We start from the raw sequence: 21,319 nt of genomic DNA, 5'->3' as shown, positions 1-21,319 counted from the left end.
TTAAAAACTAAAATTAAAACTTTAAAACAAAACTATAAAAAATTTTAAATCTAAATCTAAAATCTAAAGAAAATAAACCAAAATCTAAAATCGTAACTATGCAAAAAAAACTAAACTAAATTAAAAAAAATAAATAAATAAATTAAAATCTAAATTACAATCTACAAAAAAGAACTAACTCTAAACTATGGTCACGGATGCATATATATACATTTTTTTTTTTTGATTTTTATTAAAAACAAAACTTTAAACAAAAAAAAAAACCTACGTCTAAATACGTGAAACGCATCAAAACAAAAATGCCGCGAGATGTAACATGGAAACCCTAGCCGTAACAGTTGAATGCTATGACGGAATCGCTTCAGAAGTAATTCAAATGAGGGCACAGACGCAGAGATTTGAGAATCGATTTACTTGATACCGAATGATTGGAGATTACCTGCGGACGTAGCAGAATGGATACCTGGTTTCCACGATTTGGCAGCGGAAATGAATTTTTTTTTTTGCAGGTTATTTTGACGGCGATTGGAAATCATTTACGAATTTGCAGTTACCAGCATTCACGTAAAGCTTCAACGACTTCTGCATTCCTCAGATGCCAACCCACGGAGTTTGACGGCGGCAGACAAGTATGTGCATCGGTTTAAAGCTCACCTGAGCATTTCTGATGGGCAATTTCGACTGAGCTCTACCTGGCACTCGATGGAGAAAAACGGACTTTCAGGAATCTCCTCATGCAAAATCCGTGAGTCACTCGGCCCGCGTGAATTGTTTGAAGATTTGCAGACGGCGGGTAAAGACTTCGAATTTTTGTTTGAAGGGCCACGAAACTTTCCTCACGGCAGCCACTAAATCGAAATTTGTTTTTTGTATAACTGGTATGGGCACCTTGTTTTTGGAAAGCCGCCACAGAGAGGAATAAATTGATTAATACAGCAGACACGCAAAACCCCTGAAGCCACCGGGCAGATTTTTCGAATGGCAGTTTTATGCTATTGCTTCACACGACACTTCTTGTTCTGCAGGGTCAGTCACCAGATATCCTTGATGGCAACGTGTTTTTAGGCTTGTCTTTTGCCACTAGAATCTACTGATCTGGAACCGAGAGCCTGAAAATTTGATTTATCAGTGCACAGAATGTTGAAGCTACAGAAAACTGGTAGAAAGCTTATGATCCCAATAACAATTTAACTTTCCTGCCAACATTGTATCTGCAAGAGGAAAAACAAAACCCGGCAGATAATATGCAAAACCTAAAAGTAAAACCCTTCACAATTAACCTAGAATCACAAAAATTTACAGCTCTGGACAGCCAAATTTAACAATAATTGCAGTAATATTTTCAATATATCAGAAATTTGAACTTTACTGTGAACATAAAGAAAATCTCTCAATGTAAAACACGAAATAAAATTTAAAAGATTAACCCAGGGCACAATCAGCTGGGCTCTGCACAGAAAAGCCTGTGGGAGTTGGCTGGTTCAGCCCAGAACTTCCCCAAACGCCCACAAATATCCTTCACCTAAAGAGTTTTCCTGCACATCTCAAGCAACCATCAGCAAAGAGAGAGAGAATGCTGCTAGATCTCAGGAAATAATGGAGATACCTGCCATTATTTCAGAAACCCTAGCAACACTCAAACCCTAGCAAGTGAACAAGATACCTGTGCTCACAATACTCTAAAAACAAGCTATGATTAATGGCTGAACACTGAAATATGCAGAAAATTAAAGATCTCACAGCAATTCCAGAGAGTAACACCGGCCAGATTTGGACCCCAAAGTCTTTTTTATTAACCAGAAAATCAGATTACAAGAGAGCTTTTTCAGTACAGACTCACAGATCAGATGAGCTCAAATGACTCCCTAAGACCCTACTTAAAGGAAATGATCCCAACGGCTAGTTCGAGTGATCCATGCTGAAATGATCTCGACCGTTGATGAGGATCAAGACATCTCTTGATCTCATCCGTCGATTTATTAACTTAAAATATTATTATTTTATTAGTTAGGGTTTTTGCTCTATTTTATGATTTTTTATTATTTTTTTAATTTTTTTAATTTATTTTTTTTTTTTTTTTTTATTATTATTTTATTTTATTAAATGGATCATCGAACTAAGCCTTCAGAAACATCACCTAGGACCTAGGACTTAGGACTCACGAGGGGATTTAAAACATTTCTCAACCCTCAAGACACATTTCATGATGACTTTTTACAATTTACATCTCAGAGGGATGAACCCACTTAATACAGACCCTCACAAAACACCCAGTTTCTGCGACACAACTATAATCTAGCAGATTAACACACTAGGATTCTCCTAAAGTTCTAATGAAAAAATGCATCCCGGCTTTGGGGTCAGGTTTGAAGGAAAACTCTGCCGATCCGTGGATCGGTGAGACGAAAAACCTTCCGGGACATAGATTACCATTAGAAAGTTAAGTCCACCTAGGCTATCTTACATACACGACTCGCATCTGCTAAGATTATTTACAATTAATACATGCAGACTGGGTTTACAATCAAAATGATCAAGTTGTTGATGATGGCAGGATGGCACGGACATGCTGATCAGGTGCTGCCCCTTTTTGCAAAGAAAAGGGGGGGTACTGCATGGGTAGTTGACCGGGAGTGGTCAACACGGCGCTTCCTAGGCGCTTCCATACGGGGCGCGCTTCGGAGCTTCGATCCGGGGGGGGGGGGCCGCGCTTCGTGCAACACTGGTCTAAAGACATGACCTTTTGTGAAGCAGTTCCTAGGTATATAAACAAGCCTTCACACTCAATTGTAATCATCATCTCATATCTCATCAATTCTTTTATATAGTATTCAATATACAATTACTTGTCCTACAATGTATGCTCTTGTTTTCAAAGTATTCTAAAGATTATTGCTGCATATACGAACTTTGTTCGTAACATTGGTATCAGAGTTGTTCAATCCTCTGGATGCTCAATTGCTGCACAAGGCCACTCTGATCCGTCTTTTGGCCATCAAATCTTCGTCAACGTTGTTTCCATCACAATTGAAGCATTTCACTACATACGTTGGAGATTTTCCATTTTTATCGTTAGGCCCTTGGCCACTTGTAATTTAAAAAGAAAAAAAGTACAAAAAAAAGTCAATAGAAAAAAAGTACAAAAAAAGTCAATATATATTGGAAAAAAATAAAAAATCGGAAACATAAAAAGAAAAGAGAATAAAAAATATTTAAGAAAAAATCAAAAATTAAAAAAAAATTATATATATTAAAAAAAATAAAAATTATATAATAAAAACAAAATATAAAAACATATACAAAAAAATAAAAACCAAGTTACAACAGTCGTGCACTGCCCTGACACAACACTGACGCCGCCTCTGAAACATCACGATTGCCCTGACATAGCACTGATGTCGCCGCTGTTCCAACTGCCTCCTCCGCCTACCTGCTCTTACCACCATTGTCGATGAACCACCATCGCCAGGCAATACAATCTGCAACCCCGTCGTCGGCCACAACATCACACAACCCATAACAGCCACCGTTGCAGTCGCCCTAAAATTACAGTCGCAACCAGCGCTTCGCTTACCGATTTTTCGTAGACCAACATCCCTGTTCGATAGATGCTACGTCTCGACCCCTGCAGTTATCCATTTTCTGAATCGAATCGGCTTGTCAAATGCTACATACACTTCGACATTTGTGTCGTGTCCTGTATGGTCACACATTCGTACAATTGCAATTATTAAAAACAAAAAAAAAATCGGTTCATCAAACCACATTAATTTTTAATCCTAAAATTCAATGTTTTGAAGGTTAACCCATTCATATATGAGAGATTATATTTTTGGAATAACATAATATGGGATAAACATAAGACAAATGTTATATGTTGTAAAATGAAAAAAGGGTAATTAAGGTTCCTTGAAAGAAATTATAAAAAGGTATTTCATAAATGGTGCCATCAAGGTTATAAAAAGCAGTGTTGCACACATCGCGATTTAATCGCGATAAAATCGGAAAATCGCGATTTTTTCAAAATGCCGATTCAAATCGCGATTTTTATCCAAAAAATCGGCGGAAATTTTTTTTAACGATTTTTATCGAAAAAATCGCGATTTTTTAAAAAATCGCGATTTTTTCGAAAAAATCGCGATTTTTAAGGAAAAAATCGCGGGAGGCGCGGGCAGCGGGGGTTTTATATGTAAAATCGATTTTTTGTTTATTCATTCAGCAGTCCGCCGCGGAGGAGAAGGAGGAGAAGGAGAAGAAGGGAGGGAGAGGGTTGCCGTCGCTTGTGGGAGCCGATTTTAGGAGGAATCCAAGCCAAGATCGCGAATTTGTCCATAAACCAGGTATGTAGATTAATTTTTTTTTGTTTTGGTTCTCTAAAAACTTTGTTTTTCATTGTTTTTAAAGAATTTTTAGAAATTTTTCATTGATTTGGGATGGGTTATTTGTTATGACTATGAGAACCAATTTTTGATTTTTATTTTCTCATTTTCTTTAAACATTGTTTATTTTTTTTGATTTTTCATTGTTTTTTGGGTTTAGAAATTCAAATTGGGATTTTGGAAATAATTAGCTTGTAATTTTGCAAATGCTAAATTGTAATTTGTATTTACTATTTACTATTATCATTTATGTAATCCTAAATTCCTATTTCCTAATCCTTATTTTTCCATAGGTTTGCAAATTCAAAATTCAAAAACAAACATGCCAAGGAAATTGGATCCTTTCTGGGAATATGGTGACCCTAAAACTCCGAATGATAGACAAAACTTGATTTGCAAGTTGTGTGGAAAGGAAATATTCGGGGGGGTGTACAGGTTGAAGTTCCACCTTGCACAAATCCCTGGACGTGATGTGGGGCCCTGTCTAAAGACAAATGCTGAAATTATCCAAAAAGCCATGAGAGCATTGGGAGAATTAGAGCACACTAGAGACGCCAAAGAAGAACTCAAAAGGCAACTAAGAAGGTCAGTTGAAGGAAGTGGGCCAAGTGGCACAGGTTCTACTGCAGCGTCAGTCAATCCGTTTGCTGCATCATCATATTTTGTTCCTCGAACCACACCTGGTTCACAACCAACTATCGGTTCAATGATGAAAAGAACTGAAAAAGAAAAAGCTAACAAGTTGATGACAAAATTTCTCCTCTGGAGTGATATTCCTTTCAGCATTATAAGGAATAATCCATTTTTCCAACCTACTCTTGATGCTGTTGCCAGTGTTGGCCCGGGGTACAAACTCCCTTCTCTTCATGATTTCAGAGGCCGGCTTCTTCAAGATGAAAAGCGTGACTGCACCCAAAGATTGGAGGATTTTAGGGCATCATGGGCACAAACAGGATGCACTGTTATGTCAGATGGTTGGACTGACCAAAAGGGGAGAACCCTTATAAACTTCTTGGTTAGTTGTCCCTTGGGGACTATGTTTATCAAATCTGTTGATGCAACTCATCAAATCAAAGATGCAAAAAATTTATGTGATTTGCTGGATGTGTTTATTTTGGAGGTGGGTGCAGAAAATGTTGTCCAAGTCATAACGGACAACGCTGCAAATTATGTTGCTGCTGGTAGATTGCTTATGGACAGGCATCCTACTTTATTTTGGACACCTTGTGCTGCCCATTGTATTGATTTGATGTTAGAGGACATAGGGAAAATTCCCTTTGTCAAAGAGGCTGTTGACTCATCAAAAACCATCACAAAATTTATTTACAATCACACATCTGTGCTTAGCTTGATGAGAAAATGCACCAACAACAAAGAGTTGGTGCGCCCCGCCATTACACGGTTTGCGACGAGTTTCATATCTCTTCAATCCCTCTTGAATTCTATGTGGGATTTGAAGAGAATGTTTGTTTCAGAGGAGTGGCGTTCTTCGCCAATGAGCCGCAAACCAGAAGGAGAGGCCGTCTGCAGACTTGTTTCATACCAAGAAGACTTCTGGGCGGGAGTGCAGGAGGTGTGCGCTGTCACAGAACCTTTGGTAAAGGTTCTTCGGTTGGTAGATGGTGAGAAGCCCGCAATGGGCTATTTGTATGAAGCCATGGATAGGGCCAAAGAAGCCATTCGGTCCTACTATGATGACAAGGGAGATGATGGGTTCCAGAGACAACTCCTTCTATGGAAGGTCATTGATGAGCGATGGAACAACACACTCCATCGTCCCATTCATGCTGCTGGCCTTTTCCTGAACCCTGCATTTTCTTATGCATGTGGGTTTAATTTTGATGTTGAGGTCGTGGAAGGATTATTAACCTGTGTCCAGAAGATGGTGAAAACTCCAGAAGAACGTATGGAGGTCTCTAGACAAATTGAGCAATATAAGTTGTCAGGTGGCACATTTGGCTTTGAGATGGCTATCAATGATAGGACGGTTAAAATCCCAGGTATTTTTTAGTTTGTAGTATGTACTTTGTAACTTTGTTTCAAATTTCATTGTTTCTTCAAATTCCATTTTTTTCTTATGTTTATTTAAAATTTTCTTTGTAATTTTGTTGTAGACGCATGGTGGAAGATGTATGGTGGCAGAGTACCCCTTTTGCAAAATCTTGCCGTGCGCATCCTCAGCCAAACATGCAGCTCCTCGGGATGTGAGCGCAATTGGAGTGTATTTGAAAAAATACACAACAAGAAGCGCAATAGGTTAACACTTAAACATTTAAAATATTGCAAATTTCCAAATAAATTTTTGAATTCATTAAAGTTTTAAACAATATTTTTTTTATAATATTAATTATTAATTTATTATTTCATGAACTTTGTACAGGTTGGAGTCCCATAGACTTAATGACATGGTCTATGTCTACTACAATCTTCGATTGTGGGTGAAACAACTAGAGAAGACACCTGATACGGAAGCCATCTCATTGGATGGGATTGACACCACTGCTGAATGGAGGGTTGAGACCGAGAGGCCTCTCATGGATCCCACCGAGGATTGGTTAGTGCAGGATGAGGGGGAGGAGGAGGGGGAGGAGGAGGAGGAGGAGGAGGAGCAGGAGCAGGAGCAGGAGCAGGAGCAGGAGGAGGAGGAGTTGGAGGAGCAGGAGGAGGAGGTGACACCGCCTACCCGGGCTACCCGGGCTACCACTACCACCAGTAGAGGACGTGGTCTCCGTCCACCTCAGCCTCTTGTAGCTGCTACTACTAGTTCTTCAGCTTCTAGAGCACGTCAGACTCCACTGCCATTTCCACCACCACAGGCACCAGCTTCTACATCTAGAGGGAAAGAGAAAGCTGTGCCATATTCTCGCAAGAGGGGCAGAGGAAATCAATAGGATTAGACTTTCATTTTATTGTATATGACATTATGACATGATGAGATACATTATCATATTTTTTGTTGATATTTTGAGGCTGAGTTGGACTTGGGACTCAGGACTTACTATTCAGGACATGATTCAATGTTATGTGTGATTTTAGCGCTAGAAATGATATTGAACATCTTATATATTAGTTTTTTTATCATATTTATGTGTCAATGTATTTATTTTATGTTGTAGATGGTTTAGATATTAAAAAAATTGAAAAAAAATGAAAAAAAATGAATATTTTTGTGCCAAACGATTTTTTCCGATTTTTTCCCGATTTTTTCCCGATTTTAACGATTTTTCCGATTTTTTCCCGGCGCCGATTAAATCCCGATCGCGATGTGTGCAACATTGATAAAAAGTAAAGTATTATTGGAAGCAAAGGAATTATCAATACTTGTATATTAGAAAAATATAAGGTGAAGGATTTGATTAGGGCTCATAAACAATATAAAAGGGCCAACATATAAAAAGTAATATTACATATAAGGTAAGTTTTTTTTAAAAAGTAGAGTCAAGGTAATTTAAAAAAAAAAAAAGAAAAATTATCATAAAAGTAATTTGAGAAGGGAATTCAAGAAAAGAATAGAAGGTGAGTTCCACACAACAATCATTATTCTGGACTAAATGTCTTTTTTGTAAAACATACATTAAGTATCTTTGGATTCATAAAAATTGTGAATTATGTTGTCGAACATATGGAAAATTATTTAATGCGGAGGAATATCAAGATGATGAACTGATGCAAATGATAGAACGAGAGGAAAAATTTGCAAAACTGGAACAACAATTAACAGAAAATGATGAGGAATTTTTTCGTCTAAAGGACCATAGCCAAAAATTACGTGCAAAGGTCAAGAATTCCAAGGAAAGAAAAAAAATTAGAAGAAGAGAAGCAATGTGTCGAGAAGAAATTCAACGAGAATCTATCAAAGAAGGACGAAGAAAATTTGCACTTCAAAGACCTAAATCAGAGGTTATTAGAACAAATCAAAGATCTAAAAGATGAGAAGCTTAAACGTCAAAACATTGAAAATAAGGTTGATGAATCAGAAACCAAAGAACTCTTACGTCTCAAAAACCATAATCAAAGTCTGCGCACTCAAATTAGGAAACTTAAGGATGATAAGGAATCATTAAAAAACAAGTTAGAAGAACTACTCAAGAATGAAGTATCGACGTCCTTAGATGTAACAGTCCAAGTCGAAGAAAAAGGAACAAACATAAATCCCATTAATCTCACAGTTCAGACAAATCCAAATCCAACTGAAGTGAGGACGTACTCAGAGGATGCAGTTCAAACATCAAAGATTTCAAGTGAAGATTCTATAACCAACTCAACTACATTAGTGCATAAAGTAAATAAGGAAATTACGACACACATGTTAAAGGAAGGTCAAACAACGAGAACTCCTTATCTACATCTGAATCACAAGAATAGACACCTCAATCAATCTATGAATCTATATCATTCAGAACCTAAACAACAAACTTATGTTTCGAAGAACATTGAAGTGTGCACAATTCAGTCTAGTGATAACAATTCATCACAAGTTCCCAGTGATCGAAAGATTCCATAAAATATTGATTTAGGATGGTCAGATCCTTTCTCAGTTTGACAATTTTAATTGTCACTCCAAGGATCTTATCATCTTGTATCAACGAAGATGACAGATCAAAGAATTCCAAAAGATGCCTTGTCAGCAATAAGCTTTGAGGACAAAGCTTTTTAAAGAGGAAGGCAATCTTGTTGTTGTTGGTTTTTTTTTTTTTTTTTTTTCTTCCACAGAAAAAAGACCAACCTCTTATATTAAAAAAGGGATTACATATGAAATGTAAGCAAAACGCAGAGACTGTAACCACCAGCTAAGCGGGGAAAGTCTCAGCCGACTGCCTAGCCAGCTCACTGTTAAACTTAGCAAGCCACCGCATGAAGGAATCCTCCTCCAGGAAACCACACTTCCCAGGAAGCGTAATCACGCAGGAAACAAGCGCATCACGATCATAAAGAAAGACCACGGGAATCCACAGTAAACACTTGAGGGATTCGCGCACTATAGAGAAAAAGAAGGCGAACAGCTTCCCGGGCTTCCACAATTTGGGAAAACAGCCCAAGAAACTGGCAGGAAAATTACAGAAAGAAGAAAAACAAGGAAAAGAGCAGAACCAAACAGATTATTTACAAGGACTGAAGACCTGAGAAGATAAATTAAACAAAAATGGGTTGTTCGACTGATCGAACCACCCCATTTTCAACCTCCGAGACAGACCACGACCCCATCTCAAGCTCAACTCCTGCTTTGGAAAGACGGTCCGCGTCGAAGTTCCTTTCCCGGAAGATGTGACTAAGAGAGATCTCCATGAAATGACTCCTGAGGCGAGAAACTTCTCTAAACAGAGTAAACAGAGTGAGATTGTTGCAGCGCTGAGCCCCATTAAACCACTTCACAACATTCATGGAGTCCCCGAAGATCTGAGCTTCTCTCACATTTCTAAGAATAAGCCAGCTGAGAAGGAGATGTAAGGCTTTCAATTCAGCAAAATTATTGGAGCCTTGTCCCAGACCTATTGAAGCTTTAACAACCTTCTCCTTTGAAAAGTGGATGATCAAGCCTGCCCCGCAACGCCCATTAATATCCGAGGCCCCATCAAAATAAGCCCACGGCATAGAGTATCTAATGAGTTCTTGACAAACAGCTCTGGAATTAGAAAGAGCTTGAGGAATAGGAATACTTTCATAAATGGCTGCGCCCTCTGCGGCAAGTCTTCCAATAGGGAAGACAGAATCCTTGAAAATAACTTGATTTCTAGCTAGCCAAGTCCCCCATGTGATGAGTAACGGAATGGTTCTTTCTCTTTCGTTTGAGGAATCGTTCCACCATCTCTGCCAGGCATCTAAGAGCCCCTGCCCTTCCCATCTATAAGGGACATTTAACATGCTTAGCATTTCGGCCCAAAGGCTGGAATTAAAAGGGCAAAGAAGAAACAGATGCTGAACTATTTCGGCACTGTCTTTACATAGGGGGCATCTGCCAGGACCAATCCTACCTCTTCTTTGAAGGAAATCCCACGTAGGAACTTTCTGGAGTAGGACACACCAGAAGAACAATTTTGATTTAGCTGGTCCTTTTAACTTCCATAACGATTTAGCCCACCAATCCGGATTCTCCCAACCATTTTGAGACATCATCCATTTGTAACCCGCCTTTGGAGAATAAAAGCCATTCTGAGCGAAAACCCATTTTAGCTCATCCGGGGAATCAGATAGCCTGACTGAGGAGTTGAGGAGATCCCTTGTATACCTGTCCCATTCCTCCAATCTATCATCGATCAAATTTAAGTCTCTTCCCTGAAGCCACCCTTGATTCCAAATGGTAGAAGCCCGAGGATCAGCTACCTGATTAAGAGTGTATAGACCCCTATCTTTTAAAGCCGCGACCAATCCCTGCGATAGAGTAAATCCCTCTGAACAGCCTATCCAGGGATCTCGCCCCAAACGGATCTGTGTTCCATCTCCCACACTCCAGGCCAAACCCTTCTCTATGATGTTTACAGATGCAACCACTGCTTTCCAGACCACCGAGGAGTTTTTGGAAGACTTTTGTGGCAGTCTGATCCATTCTAACGTTGTTAATGGATCTATGTATTTCCTTATAGTCACAGCAGTCCACAGATTTTCCGTAGTAATGATCCTCCAAGCTAACTTCGCTGCAAGAGATTGAGAAAAACAAACGAGGTTTTTTATACCCCAGCCTCCCCACTCTTTGGGGCGAGCTATTTTGTCCCAAGCGATCCACGGTGTAACTCTCTCAGACTTGGACCCTGCCCACAGAAAGCTGTTGCATAATTTCTCAATTGAGTTTAGAATTCCTTTGGGCACCCAGGTCAAGCTAGCCCAGTAGACTGGGATTGCCATCAGAACTGATTTAATTAAAACAAGCCTGCCAGCCCTAGAGAGCCACTTGTGGCTCCAATGTTTCAATTTCGATTCCAATTTTGCAAGGATCCAATGCCAATCTTTTATCCTATAATTGTCGGGCTTCAGATAGAACCCCAGATATTTGAAGGAGTCCTCCAACGTTTTAACTTCAAAATTCAGAACCAAAGCCACTCTGCGCACCTCCTCTCTAGCCAGACCTGAGCAAGTGTAGATTTTCTCTCATTTATGCATAGGCCAGTAGATTTCAGAAAGAGGTCCAAGATCCTCTTGAGCGTCCTACAGTCCTCGAGGCTGCCATTGCTGAAGAGGATTATATCATCCACGAAGAGGAGGTGAGTGACCCAGAAATTTTGAGCAACTTCGATTCCTTTCAGAGAACCTTGTCTTTTTGCTTCTTGGATCAAACGACTGATACCGTCTGCTGCCAGCAAAAACAAGAGGGGAGAAAGCGGACAGCCTTGGCGCAGGCCACGCTCAGGGCTAAAGAAACTGGAGGCTGCACCATTAATCAGGACAGCTATGGATGAAGACGAAACACAGCTCATAATCCATCTTACAAATTCGAATCTGAACCCCAGATGAGTTAACAAAAGTCTAAGATATAGCCAGCTAATTCTGTCGTAAGCCTTCGATAAATCTATTTTCACAACGACTCCTTTTTTCTTTCCAACTTTAAGACTGTGGAGCGTTTCTTGGGAAACTCCCACAGCTTCATGAATTTGTCTGCCATCTAAAAAGCCAAACTGCTCCGGAGAAACGTTTTTAGAAAGGAAAGGTTTTAGCCTGACAGCAATGATTTTAGCAATAATTTTGTAAACACATGTACACAAAGAAATAGGCCTGAAATCGCCAAAAGAACCTGGAAGATCAGATTTGGGAATGAGTGCTAGAAATGTAGCATTAAAAGGTTGATAGATAGAACCTGAACGCCTGGAATCTTCCACTACAGCCACTAACTCATCTCCAATGAATTCAAAAAAATGCTGGAAGAATTCGACCGTCCAGCCATCCGGACCGGGGCTTTTGTCCCTTTGCATCGATTTAAGGACGCTTTCAACCTCTTCTTTAGAGATAGGTGCCATGAGAGAGTCATTATCTTCCTCCTCTATAAATCTTGGGAAAATCTGGGCAACCCTTATAACTTCTGCGATAGAGGCTTCATCTGGAGCTTTAAAAAGATTCTTGAAATAATTAACCCCCTCAGTGGCCAACTCTTCAAAAGAAAGCGCTAATTCACCATTGGCTTTCTTCATTTCCCATATTGTATTTGAGTTTTTTCTCCCTTTGGCATAATTCTGAAAAAACTTGGAATTTTCATCCCCTGCCTGCAACCAGATCGCTCTACTTTTAAGACGCCAGCTTTGCTCCCTGAGCTGAAGAATTCTCCTTCTTTCCATCTCCAACTCATGAATTCTCGCTCGAGACTCCCCTGTACCATAGCCAAAACTATCTGGATCTTCAAGGAGGGCGAGTTCTGAGTTAACTGCTTGCATTGATTCTTCTTTTGGAGAGCCCAGAGTTTGGAGGCGGCCTTCATCCTTAATAAATTTTCCATAAAAAGCTGACTTCGATTCTCATTTTCATTGTCAGCAGCTTTCCTCCAAGTTTTATGAAAGAGACTAGTGTATGATGCATCCATAAGCCAAGAGGAGTTAAATTTAAAAGGAATACCTGGCTTGGTTAGATCTCCTTTTACTTCCAGAAAAACCGGTAAGTGATCTGAAAGGCCACCATCCCCAACCCAATGCCTGAACGCCTGTAATTTCTCAGCCAGCAAATCACTTATCAAAAATCGATCTAGTTTCTTCCCGATCCAGTCATCTCCTATTCTGCGGTTCCTCCAAGTGGGTCGCAACTTTGATGGGGCAACATCCACGAGGGGCGACGAGGCCAATTTCTGTTGGAAGAATGCAGAAAGGGGATCAGCTCTGGCGTTGACCCCCCAAGATTCAGTCAGGCCCAGAGAAAAATTGAAGTCTCCACCAATAATAAGATTTGGATGCTCCAAAAAAGACTTAGCGAAAAAAGAGTTCCAGAACTTCTCCCGCTCCAAGATAGGACCATAGATATTAAGGAAAAGAAAGGGGATGCAGAGTTCGTTGGAGAAGAGTTCCACAGCCAAAACATTTTCTGATCCCCAGGAGGAGATTTCACGCACCACCTTCACATTAAACCCCAGCACCACTCCTCCTGAGTGTCCATTTGCATCCATTGCATGAAAACTCCAACCCGGCAGAAGCTTATAAAGACAACCTGTAATTTCTTCTCCTTTCCCAAGAGTTTCTTGAAGAAAAAGAATATCAGGTTTGTTGGACCTGACCAGATCCTTCAGAGCTAGTTTTTTGGGGAGACTAGCTAGACCCCTGCAGTTGTAGGATAAAATGATCATCTAAAATTCTCAGGGGGTGATTGCTTTGCTCTAAGCACCCCTGGCAGGGACATCTGTTTCCCTCCAGCAATATCAATGATAGCCTTCAACTTTGCCTTCGACAAATCTGATTTCCTCCCTCTTAACTTCCTCGGACCTATAGACCCCTCATCCATCTCCAAACCGCCTACAACCAGTCCTTTCCCTTTCCTGGTGGCTAAAGGTCTTAGGTTGTAGTGAGGTTCAAGGCCTCCATCTCCAAGAGGAAGAGTAGAGACGTGAGTAGGAGAAGATGGAACCGTCATTATAACACTATCTGATGGGGCTAGTCCCATCTTCAAGTCTGGCATATCGTTTAAGAGTTGACTGACCTGACCCACCTCACCGCTACAAGAAACATGCATAGCGCTTGAAGAGCGAAGGGGAGAGGATTGAGGAGGGAGGGGACAAGCCTGAATCGATCCATCCGTTACAGGGACTGCTGAGAAGCCGGCTGAAGAGAGCGGAGGTGATATTGAAGCACTAGCTGTCACCTCAGGCTGAACATTTCCAAATCCCCCCACGTGCTCTGGACCCAACTCCTGAACACTTGCCAAAGCTTCGGCCTCCTTTAACTGAGCCTCATCCTTCTGAGAGGTTATCTTCTTTTTTTCCTTTTCCTCTAAATTAATCCCATTTTTCCTCTGCCTTCTACGACGACGATGACCAAGAGGGCATTCCCGAGCCAGATGTCCATAAACATGACATCGATGACATCTAAAAGGAAGGTTTTCGTAGTCCAGGGTCTGGATAAACTCTAGACCACGATACTTCAGGAGCATAGCATCCGCCAGACCTTCTTTGGGGTTTAAACTTACCATAAGGCGGGCAACGCTCCAGTCATGAGTGTGTAAATAAGATTTATCTGAATCGAGGAACTTACCCAGAGTATTCCCGATTGAGGAGAAGGCCGAGTCAGTCCAGAAGTGAATAGGAAGACCCATTAATTTAACCCAGACTAGAAACTCCTCTGTTTTTTCTTTCTGGGCATCGAAAAGCGGCGACCATTTCCTGAATAAGATAGGCCTCTTCCCTAGGCTCCAGTGCTTTGCCAACACCCATTCTACATGCTCCTTTTGCCCAAACCGAATACAGAACCAGCCTCTGTCAAGCATCTTGATCTCTTCTGGTTGACCCGGAGCTTCTTTCCATTCAGCCAGAGCCCATTGCTTGATGAAGGCCACCGAGAACTTCCTTCCACGGACTCTGCCAACTAAAAGGGTTTCCGAAGCTTCCAGCGCCCGGTCTATATGGATATCCACTCCAAAAACACAGCTAGGTCTCTCCACCTTTTTCCGGAAGATTTTGGACTTCTTCCTCTTTCCACCCACTTCCTCCATCTTGTCTTCTCCCTCTACTGCCTCAAACGACTCAGAACGCCTTTCAGGCTGAAGAAAGATGCCTTCATTTTGCTCCTCGGCCATCCTAGAACCCCCACCAGCCGATGCTGAGAACTGGCTTTGGTTTTGTGCCTCTTCTTCTGAATCATTCAACTCCCTTCCCGCCTCTTCTATAGTCGTGGGCCTAGCTGAGCTGGGAAACAATCCTTTCAGCATAATATTTTCCCCAGTTCTCCGTTCAAGGGCATCTCTTTTCCTTACTCCTGCTTCCACTGCCTTTTCCAAGCTTGCTGACTTTCCTGCCTGCTTCAGAAAAAAATGTTGCAGGTTCTCCTCGGACTCATCAAGTCCCCAACATGCAAGGAGGTCTTCGGGCGTCGGTTCTATTTCCAACGACTCCTTTCCAAAATGCCACTCCCGCGTTTCACTGCGACCAGACTCCATTCATACCAAAATGAAAACAAACATCCGAAGACTCCAGCGGCTTCGGGCCCACAACGACCAGCTCCCAAAGCTCAGCCATGGCCTCCAAGGTAAAACGCGCGGGAACCCTGTTCAAAAAATCCCTGTTCTTCCATGGGCGCGGCCCCGTAAACGATCCCACCAAGAGGAAGGCAATGTTATGAATAAAATATATACAAATAATAATAATAATAATTAATTAGTAGTGAATAGGCATGTCTTTAAAGACATGACCTTTTGTGAAGAGGTACCTGCCTAGGCATATAAGCAGGCCTTTACGCTCAATTGTAATCATCATCTCATATCTCATCAATTCTTTTATATAATATTCAATATACAATTACTTGTCCTACAATGGATGTTCTTGTCTTCAAAGTATTATGAAGATTATTGTCGCATATATGAACATTGTTCGCAACATTTGTATCAAAGGATTCCTCTAAGTATACGAACTTTGTTCGTAACATTATAATTGGTGGCCCCCTCTCTTTAGCACGAGAAAGAGAATGATGGCCTCTTCATGCAAGGCCAAAGTTGTTTAAATTTTGTATAGGAGTGAGCCATTCAATTGATCTCACTAGCACTTCAATATCGATTCTTTGAGGTGATTTAGCATGAACCAAAGGGGTATAATCAGTGAAGTAATTGGGACAATGATTGTGCGAGACTTGGAAACTCAAGAGTGGGAATTAAAGATTGCCCTGGAATGTAGTTGGTTTCAGGCTGAGAGATTGTGATGTCATGATCCATCCCACGAGAGTCAGTACACCAAAGTTCAATGACCATGATTAGATAATGATTTCAGACTAGCTATGTTCCATGGAGTTGTCAATCCATTCAGTTAATATAGCTATGAAGGTCGTTGGTTTTTGGAATAAGCTTGGAGTTTCTCATTGTGTTCGAGCAGCGACCTAGTTGGGCTGGTGTAGACGTGCGTTTGAGCGTTTTCTCTTTCTACCACGAGACAAGGGCACGTTGTGCCTCTCGATGCTCTCTGTTGACATATGGTGTTCTCTCATTTGTCTTAATTCCTCACCTTATCACAATCTTGAAATTGGTGGTGTCGATTGGCATTCTCTACGTCTGTGTAAATTGGCCTCATGGTGGTCAATGCTCTCTAAGTTTAGTGTTAAGCCTTTAGTTTTGATCCGGGTCATTATCGTGGATGTTGGGCCCTAGTGTCTTATTTCTGTAGTTTGGGGTGAATATGTTTTTTTGTGTGTGAAACTTCTAAAGTTTGAACAAGAGGATGGTGATTGGACTACTAGAAGGAAGAAATATTTTATTTTTCGTTTCTCTATAACAAGTAAGGGTAAAGCTTTATTTAGTTGGAAAGAGGAGTTCCAGAACTCTCCTTCCAGTGCTCTCTTGTGGGATTGTTTGTATAGCTTTTGCGTCTTGCTCAAGTGTCGCCTTTGGGAGACTAGTTTACTCAGTTTCATCACAAGGGATCAAGGGGGTTCCTTTTCTCCCTATCGATCAATTCTGCTAGGAATGGTAGATATATTTTGCTTTCACTTATGGTCGGTGGTCCTCCATATAGTGATTTCTCCATTGGTTTTCCACCTAAAAACACCAACTTAGGGCCAAATTTTCTGCAAAACACACCAAGGTTCAGTCCCAAAAAAAATTCAGAAATAGGAAAGGGTCAAATTAGGGCCAAAGTGGGAAACGCTAGGCCCAATAAGGCTAGCGTTGGGCAAGAGAGGGCTTAGGAGGCCAAGGAAGAGGCAAAGGAGGCAAGAGAAGGCCAAAAAGACTCGACGTTGGAGCGAGAAAGTCCTCTAAGAGCTAGCGACTAGGGATAGACGCTGAATGACAGCTAGAAAAGGGTCAAAAAGGACAAGAGGGGAGAGTGAAGGGCAGAAGAGGAGGACGCAGAGGAGGACAAAAGAGGATGAGGCCGAAAAAAGGCTTGAAAGGCCTACGACTATCCCTAAAGGCAATCGTCCAAGGTCAAGGAGGGGGGCTGAGGTGCCTAGCCCTACAAAGGCCTATAGTAAAACCCTTAGAGCATGGCTAAGAAAGGAAGTCCGAGAGGCCCAAAAATGTGAAGCAGGGGCTTCTCGGGCTGACACAGGGCCTTAAGAGGCTAACACTAGCCTTGGAGAGGCTAGATCGAGGCCCAAGAGGGCTAAGAAATGAAACTCTTTCTTCACAAAAAATAATTTGCTTCAGAGCTACAATTTTGCTCAATTTCTTCAATGGCTTGCCCTACAAAAAAATTTGGAGACTAGATCTTACCATCAAGGGCCTAGATCTAGCTCTATTCCACCTCTTTCACTTGATTTCACCTGCAAAAATGGAGATAAAAAACACCCAAAACACCAATATATACAGAAGTCTAAAAATCCCAAAACCCCAATTAGAAAAAATAATCCACAAAATTATCATATAAAATTGTTTACAAATATACAATGTCTTTTAAAAGAAATTTTGAGAAATAAATTTTTATGGAGTTCTCTTTGATAAATGGCTAATAATATTTTGGAAAATAAATGTAAGCTACAACTTTAGCAAAGTTAGATAAACCACAACAAATATCTTAAGTCCAAACAATGTCAGTTCATGCCCATAGCTTGTAAACTTCGAGCCCAAGGACTAGGGAACCAACAAACACTATATATTTTTCTCAAGAAAGCTTGCTAGATATATGGCGAATCAGATCACCTAAGATAAACACAAAATCTACTAATAGAATGATCTTATCCCCATCTAATGAGAAACAAACTTTTAAAAATATTAAGAAAAACATAGGAAAGCCCGTACACAGCACACACCACAAATTAGTGAACAATAAACACCATGAACTGCACCCCAAAGTATTTATTATAGTTCAAAAACATTACCAATGGAACAGTATCGTTACATCAGCTTTTCTGCAGAATTTTCTTAGCCAAAACGCAGATGGCTTAAGACTCAAATGACTTTAATTTATTGATAAACCCTGCAAGTGGAAAAATAACGACTAGTTGGCTTGATCCTTGTCAAAATAATCTTGGCCGTCAATAAATCTTGATCAACTTTTAATCTTTGTTGTTGAAATAATTATTTTTGAAGAATTTTCGAATTTCTCATTTAACAATAGTGCTCAATGCACTACCGGAGAAATGGGGCAACTTCACATCAAGTATCTATGGGAAAAAGGAAGCCACTCCATTCAATGAAGTGTGGTCATTATGCAAAATCGAAGAAACCAGGCTGATGTAGGATCAAACAAACAAGCTCAAGCAGTTGTTGCAATGGCCAAGTGAAAAGAGAAGTTTCAGAAGTTTAGTCCTTAGAAAAAGAAGAAAAATATGTCGAAGATCCAATGTTATGGTTGTCATGAATATGGGCACTACAAGAGGGATTGTCCTAATCTCAAGAAGGACAACAACAAAAGAGGGAGGGAAGAAGCCTATATCACTAAAGAAGTGGAAGAAGCTGAAAAGAAGAAATCCAAGAAGGAGGAAGTAAAAGATCTCTACTATGATTGAGATAATCTTCTTCACGTAGTTCTTTCAAGTCTTTGTTTCAAAGTTTTGTAAAGTATTGCTATCATGGTAGAAAAATTTAAAAAATATTAGAAGCATGATAGGATGCATCATGTTAGGGGATGGCATCATAAAATCATATGATTGAAGCAAGATCTTGTGACATCATCATAAGAAGCTTGAAAGATAGCTAAAGTAGAAGTTTACGACAGTCATCAATAGAAGGAAGTAGCTATTGGTAACCTCATTAGAAGCATAAGTAGTACTTATGGATAGAGGAAAGTCATCTAGTATAGAGCTCATCATACTTCATTCAAAAGGAGCATTTGTAGGATGAGGATGATCAAGATCCTCCATTGGAAAATTCGTTGCAAGATTCACCTATTGGAAGAAGCAAGTGACTCACCGAGAATTCCACCTTGTATGGGATTCATGGGAGATGGTATGACGACAAAGAAGTGAAGTCAGTCAAGCTGATTGAAGAACTTTCAATCAAATGAAGTTGCCAAAGGTAGTCTAGATGACAAAAAAAAAGAAATGAGGTATGTATGCATGTATTTGATGCTGATTTGGGATAGCATCAGATGTGCTCTAAGTCTCAAATTTTGCAGGGAGGCTTGGGCACAAGTATTCCAAAGAACCCAGAAAGTGTTTTGGGAAATTCCATCCAGAAGTGGTTTTATTAAAATAATTAATATTTTCAATGGGGTTCCTAAGTCTAAACTTAGGAAAATCAAAATATTAATGGGTATTAATCTAATTAGGGGTGAAGCTTCTAGAAAAAGCCATGGATCAAGCGAAAACAATCTGAGCCTTCGATTATGTTTTAATCTAGGCCGTTGGTTTCCCAACAAGAAGATATAAGAAGGGGCTTGAGAGTCATTTGGAAAATGCACCAGGTAGATACTCAGTTCCCCAAGAGAAATCAATTTTCTCACTAGTCAAAGTTCGGCAAGAGAAAATCGATTCAGAGGGAGAGTTGCAAGTGGAGAAGAGACAGAATGGGTTCAGCATCCTTCAGAGAGCCAAGGACGAAGACATAGAGCAGCAGAAGGAACAACGCTGGGCAAATTGATGCTGGGAGAGGCAGCGCAGGCCTAAGTGACGCGGGCATTGCGCAGGCCAGTCTAGAGGGCAGAGAAAGTGACACTGGGAAAGCCAGAGAGATGCAGAGGTTGAAGGGGCCTCTCTCTCGGGTCAGATACTTGTTCAGGAAAGTCTGTAAATATTTCTCAATTCTATACTACTGGGTGAAATTTTGTACATGTTGATTTTTGCTGAAGAATAATAAAACCCTCATCTGTTGCACCAGTTTTCCCACATTGGGTTTTTCTAGGGACAATTGTTCAAAAATAATTGTCATTGTATTTGTATATGTGTCGGCATTTTACTTACATTTAATTTCTGCAATGTTTTAATTGTGAAGGTTGCGGTAGAATATGTTTCGATATTTGTCATAAGAATACAGTAGATAACTTATCTTTGAAGTAATAAGTAGAAGAAGTCATATTAATCACTGCAGTAGGATTTCCTTTTTAGAAATCTTCACATGGTATCAGAGCTATAGGGAAGCAGAAGAGAAAAGTCGTAAGATCCAAACACTAAGAAAAGAAGCAAGTTCGAAATTCCTGCAAGGGCAAAAATTCGAATCTCCCAGAGGATTGAGTAGTTCAAACCAAAGAGATTGGATTTCGTGGGAAAACTCTCTCCGAGTGAGCCAACAAAGAGGTAAGTCTTTTCCAGTCGCAATTCATCAGTGGTAGAAGGAACAGTGCAACAAATTCAACAAGGAGGATTAATTCAGGTGGGACGCAGTTTTTCCTATAGCAGTCGCTGGGATAGGTTAGCGTCAGAAATTGGCACAATATGGATAAAATATTTCAAATTTATCTACTAGATTAGATGGAGAATTCGCATGCTTAGCTAATTCAGCATCAACGGATGTTTGGTACATTGATAGCGGGGCTTCAGCTCAGATGACTGGAGTACAAGAACATTTCTCGAGCTATCAAGAAGAACATATGGACTTCCAAATAACTATGGGAAACAGAATGAAATGAACTCCAGTAGGGAGAGGCACCATAGCTTTTCAGACGGAAGTAGGGACCAACATCTGAGCCACCAATGTTCTGCATGCGCAAGGATTAGGAATGAATTTAATTTTAGTGTCCATTTTACAAGACAAGAGATATGACATATACTTCACTGGGAAGAAAGTATACGTCAAGCATCTAAGCTGGAAGAGGAAAAAGCAAATTGGGGTTCGAAGCAACAAGTTGTATAGGTTGTAGCTCGAATCGCCAATGGCACTAATATGCAACAACTATAATGGTGAGAAGGAGCGAAATGAATTATGGCACAGGTGATCGGGGCACTTACATCATGGAGCAC

At 40.4% G+C, this 21,319-nt stretch overlaps 1 protein-coding gene and 1 pseudogene across 2 annotated transcripts in view; one reads left to right on the top strand and one right to left on the bottom strand.

Annotated features, from left to right (window-relative positions):
- LOC149234135 (uncharacterized) overlaps positions 1 to 21,319 on the bottom strand; it is a 350,486-nt pseudogene that overhangs the window by 34,773 nt on the left and 294,394 nt on the right. The window lies entirely within an intron of this gene.
- LOC149234136 (uncharacterized) lies at positions 317 to 8,883 on the top strand. The gene is made up of 6 exons (XM_089460980.1): positions 317 to 367; positions 510 to 629; positions 5,500 to 6,379; positions 6,494 to 6,635; positions 6,760 to 6,933; positions 8,415 to 8,883. Exons 1-6 carry the CDS (start codon positions 317 to 319, stop codon positions 8,881 to 8,883), a joined length of 1,836 nt encoding a protein of 611 aa, XP_089317106.1.

This window comes from Pinus tabuliformis, chromosome 8 (assembly GCF_031772625.1).
Source record: "Pinus tabuliformis cultivar Carrire ecotype Pingquan chromosome 8, CPIR1, whole genome shotgun sequence".
NCBI classification, from domain to species: domain Eukaryota; kingdom Viridiplantae; phylum Streptophyta; class Pinopsida; order Pinales; family Pinaceae; genus Pinus; species Pinus tabuliformis.
The sequence above is the reverse complement of the archived record's forward strand: the minus strand, read 5'-3'. Positions and strand labels throughout refer to the sequence as shown.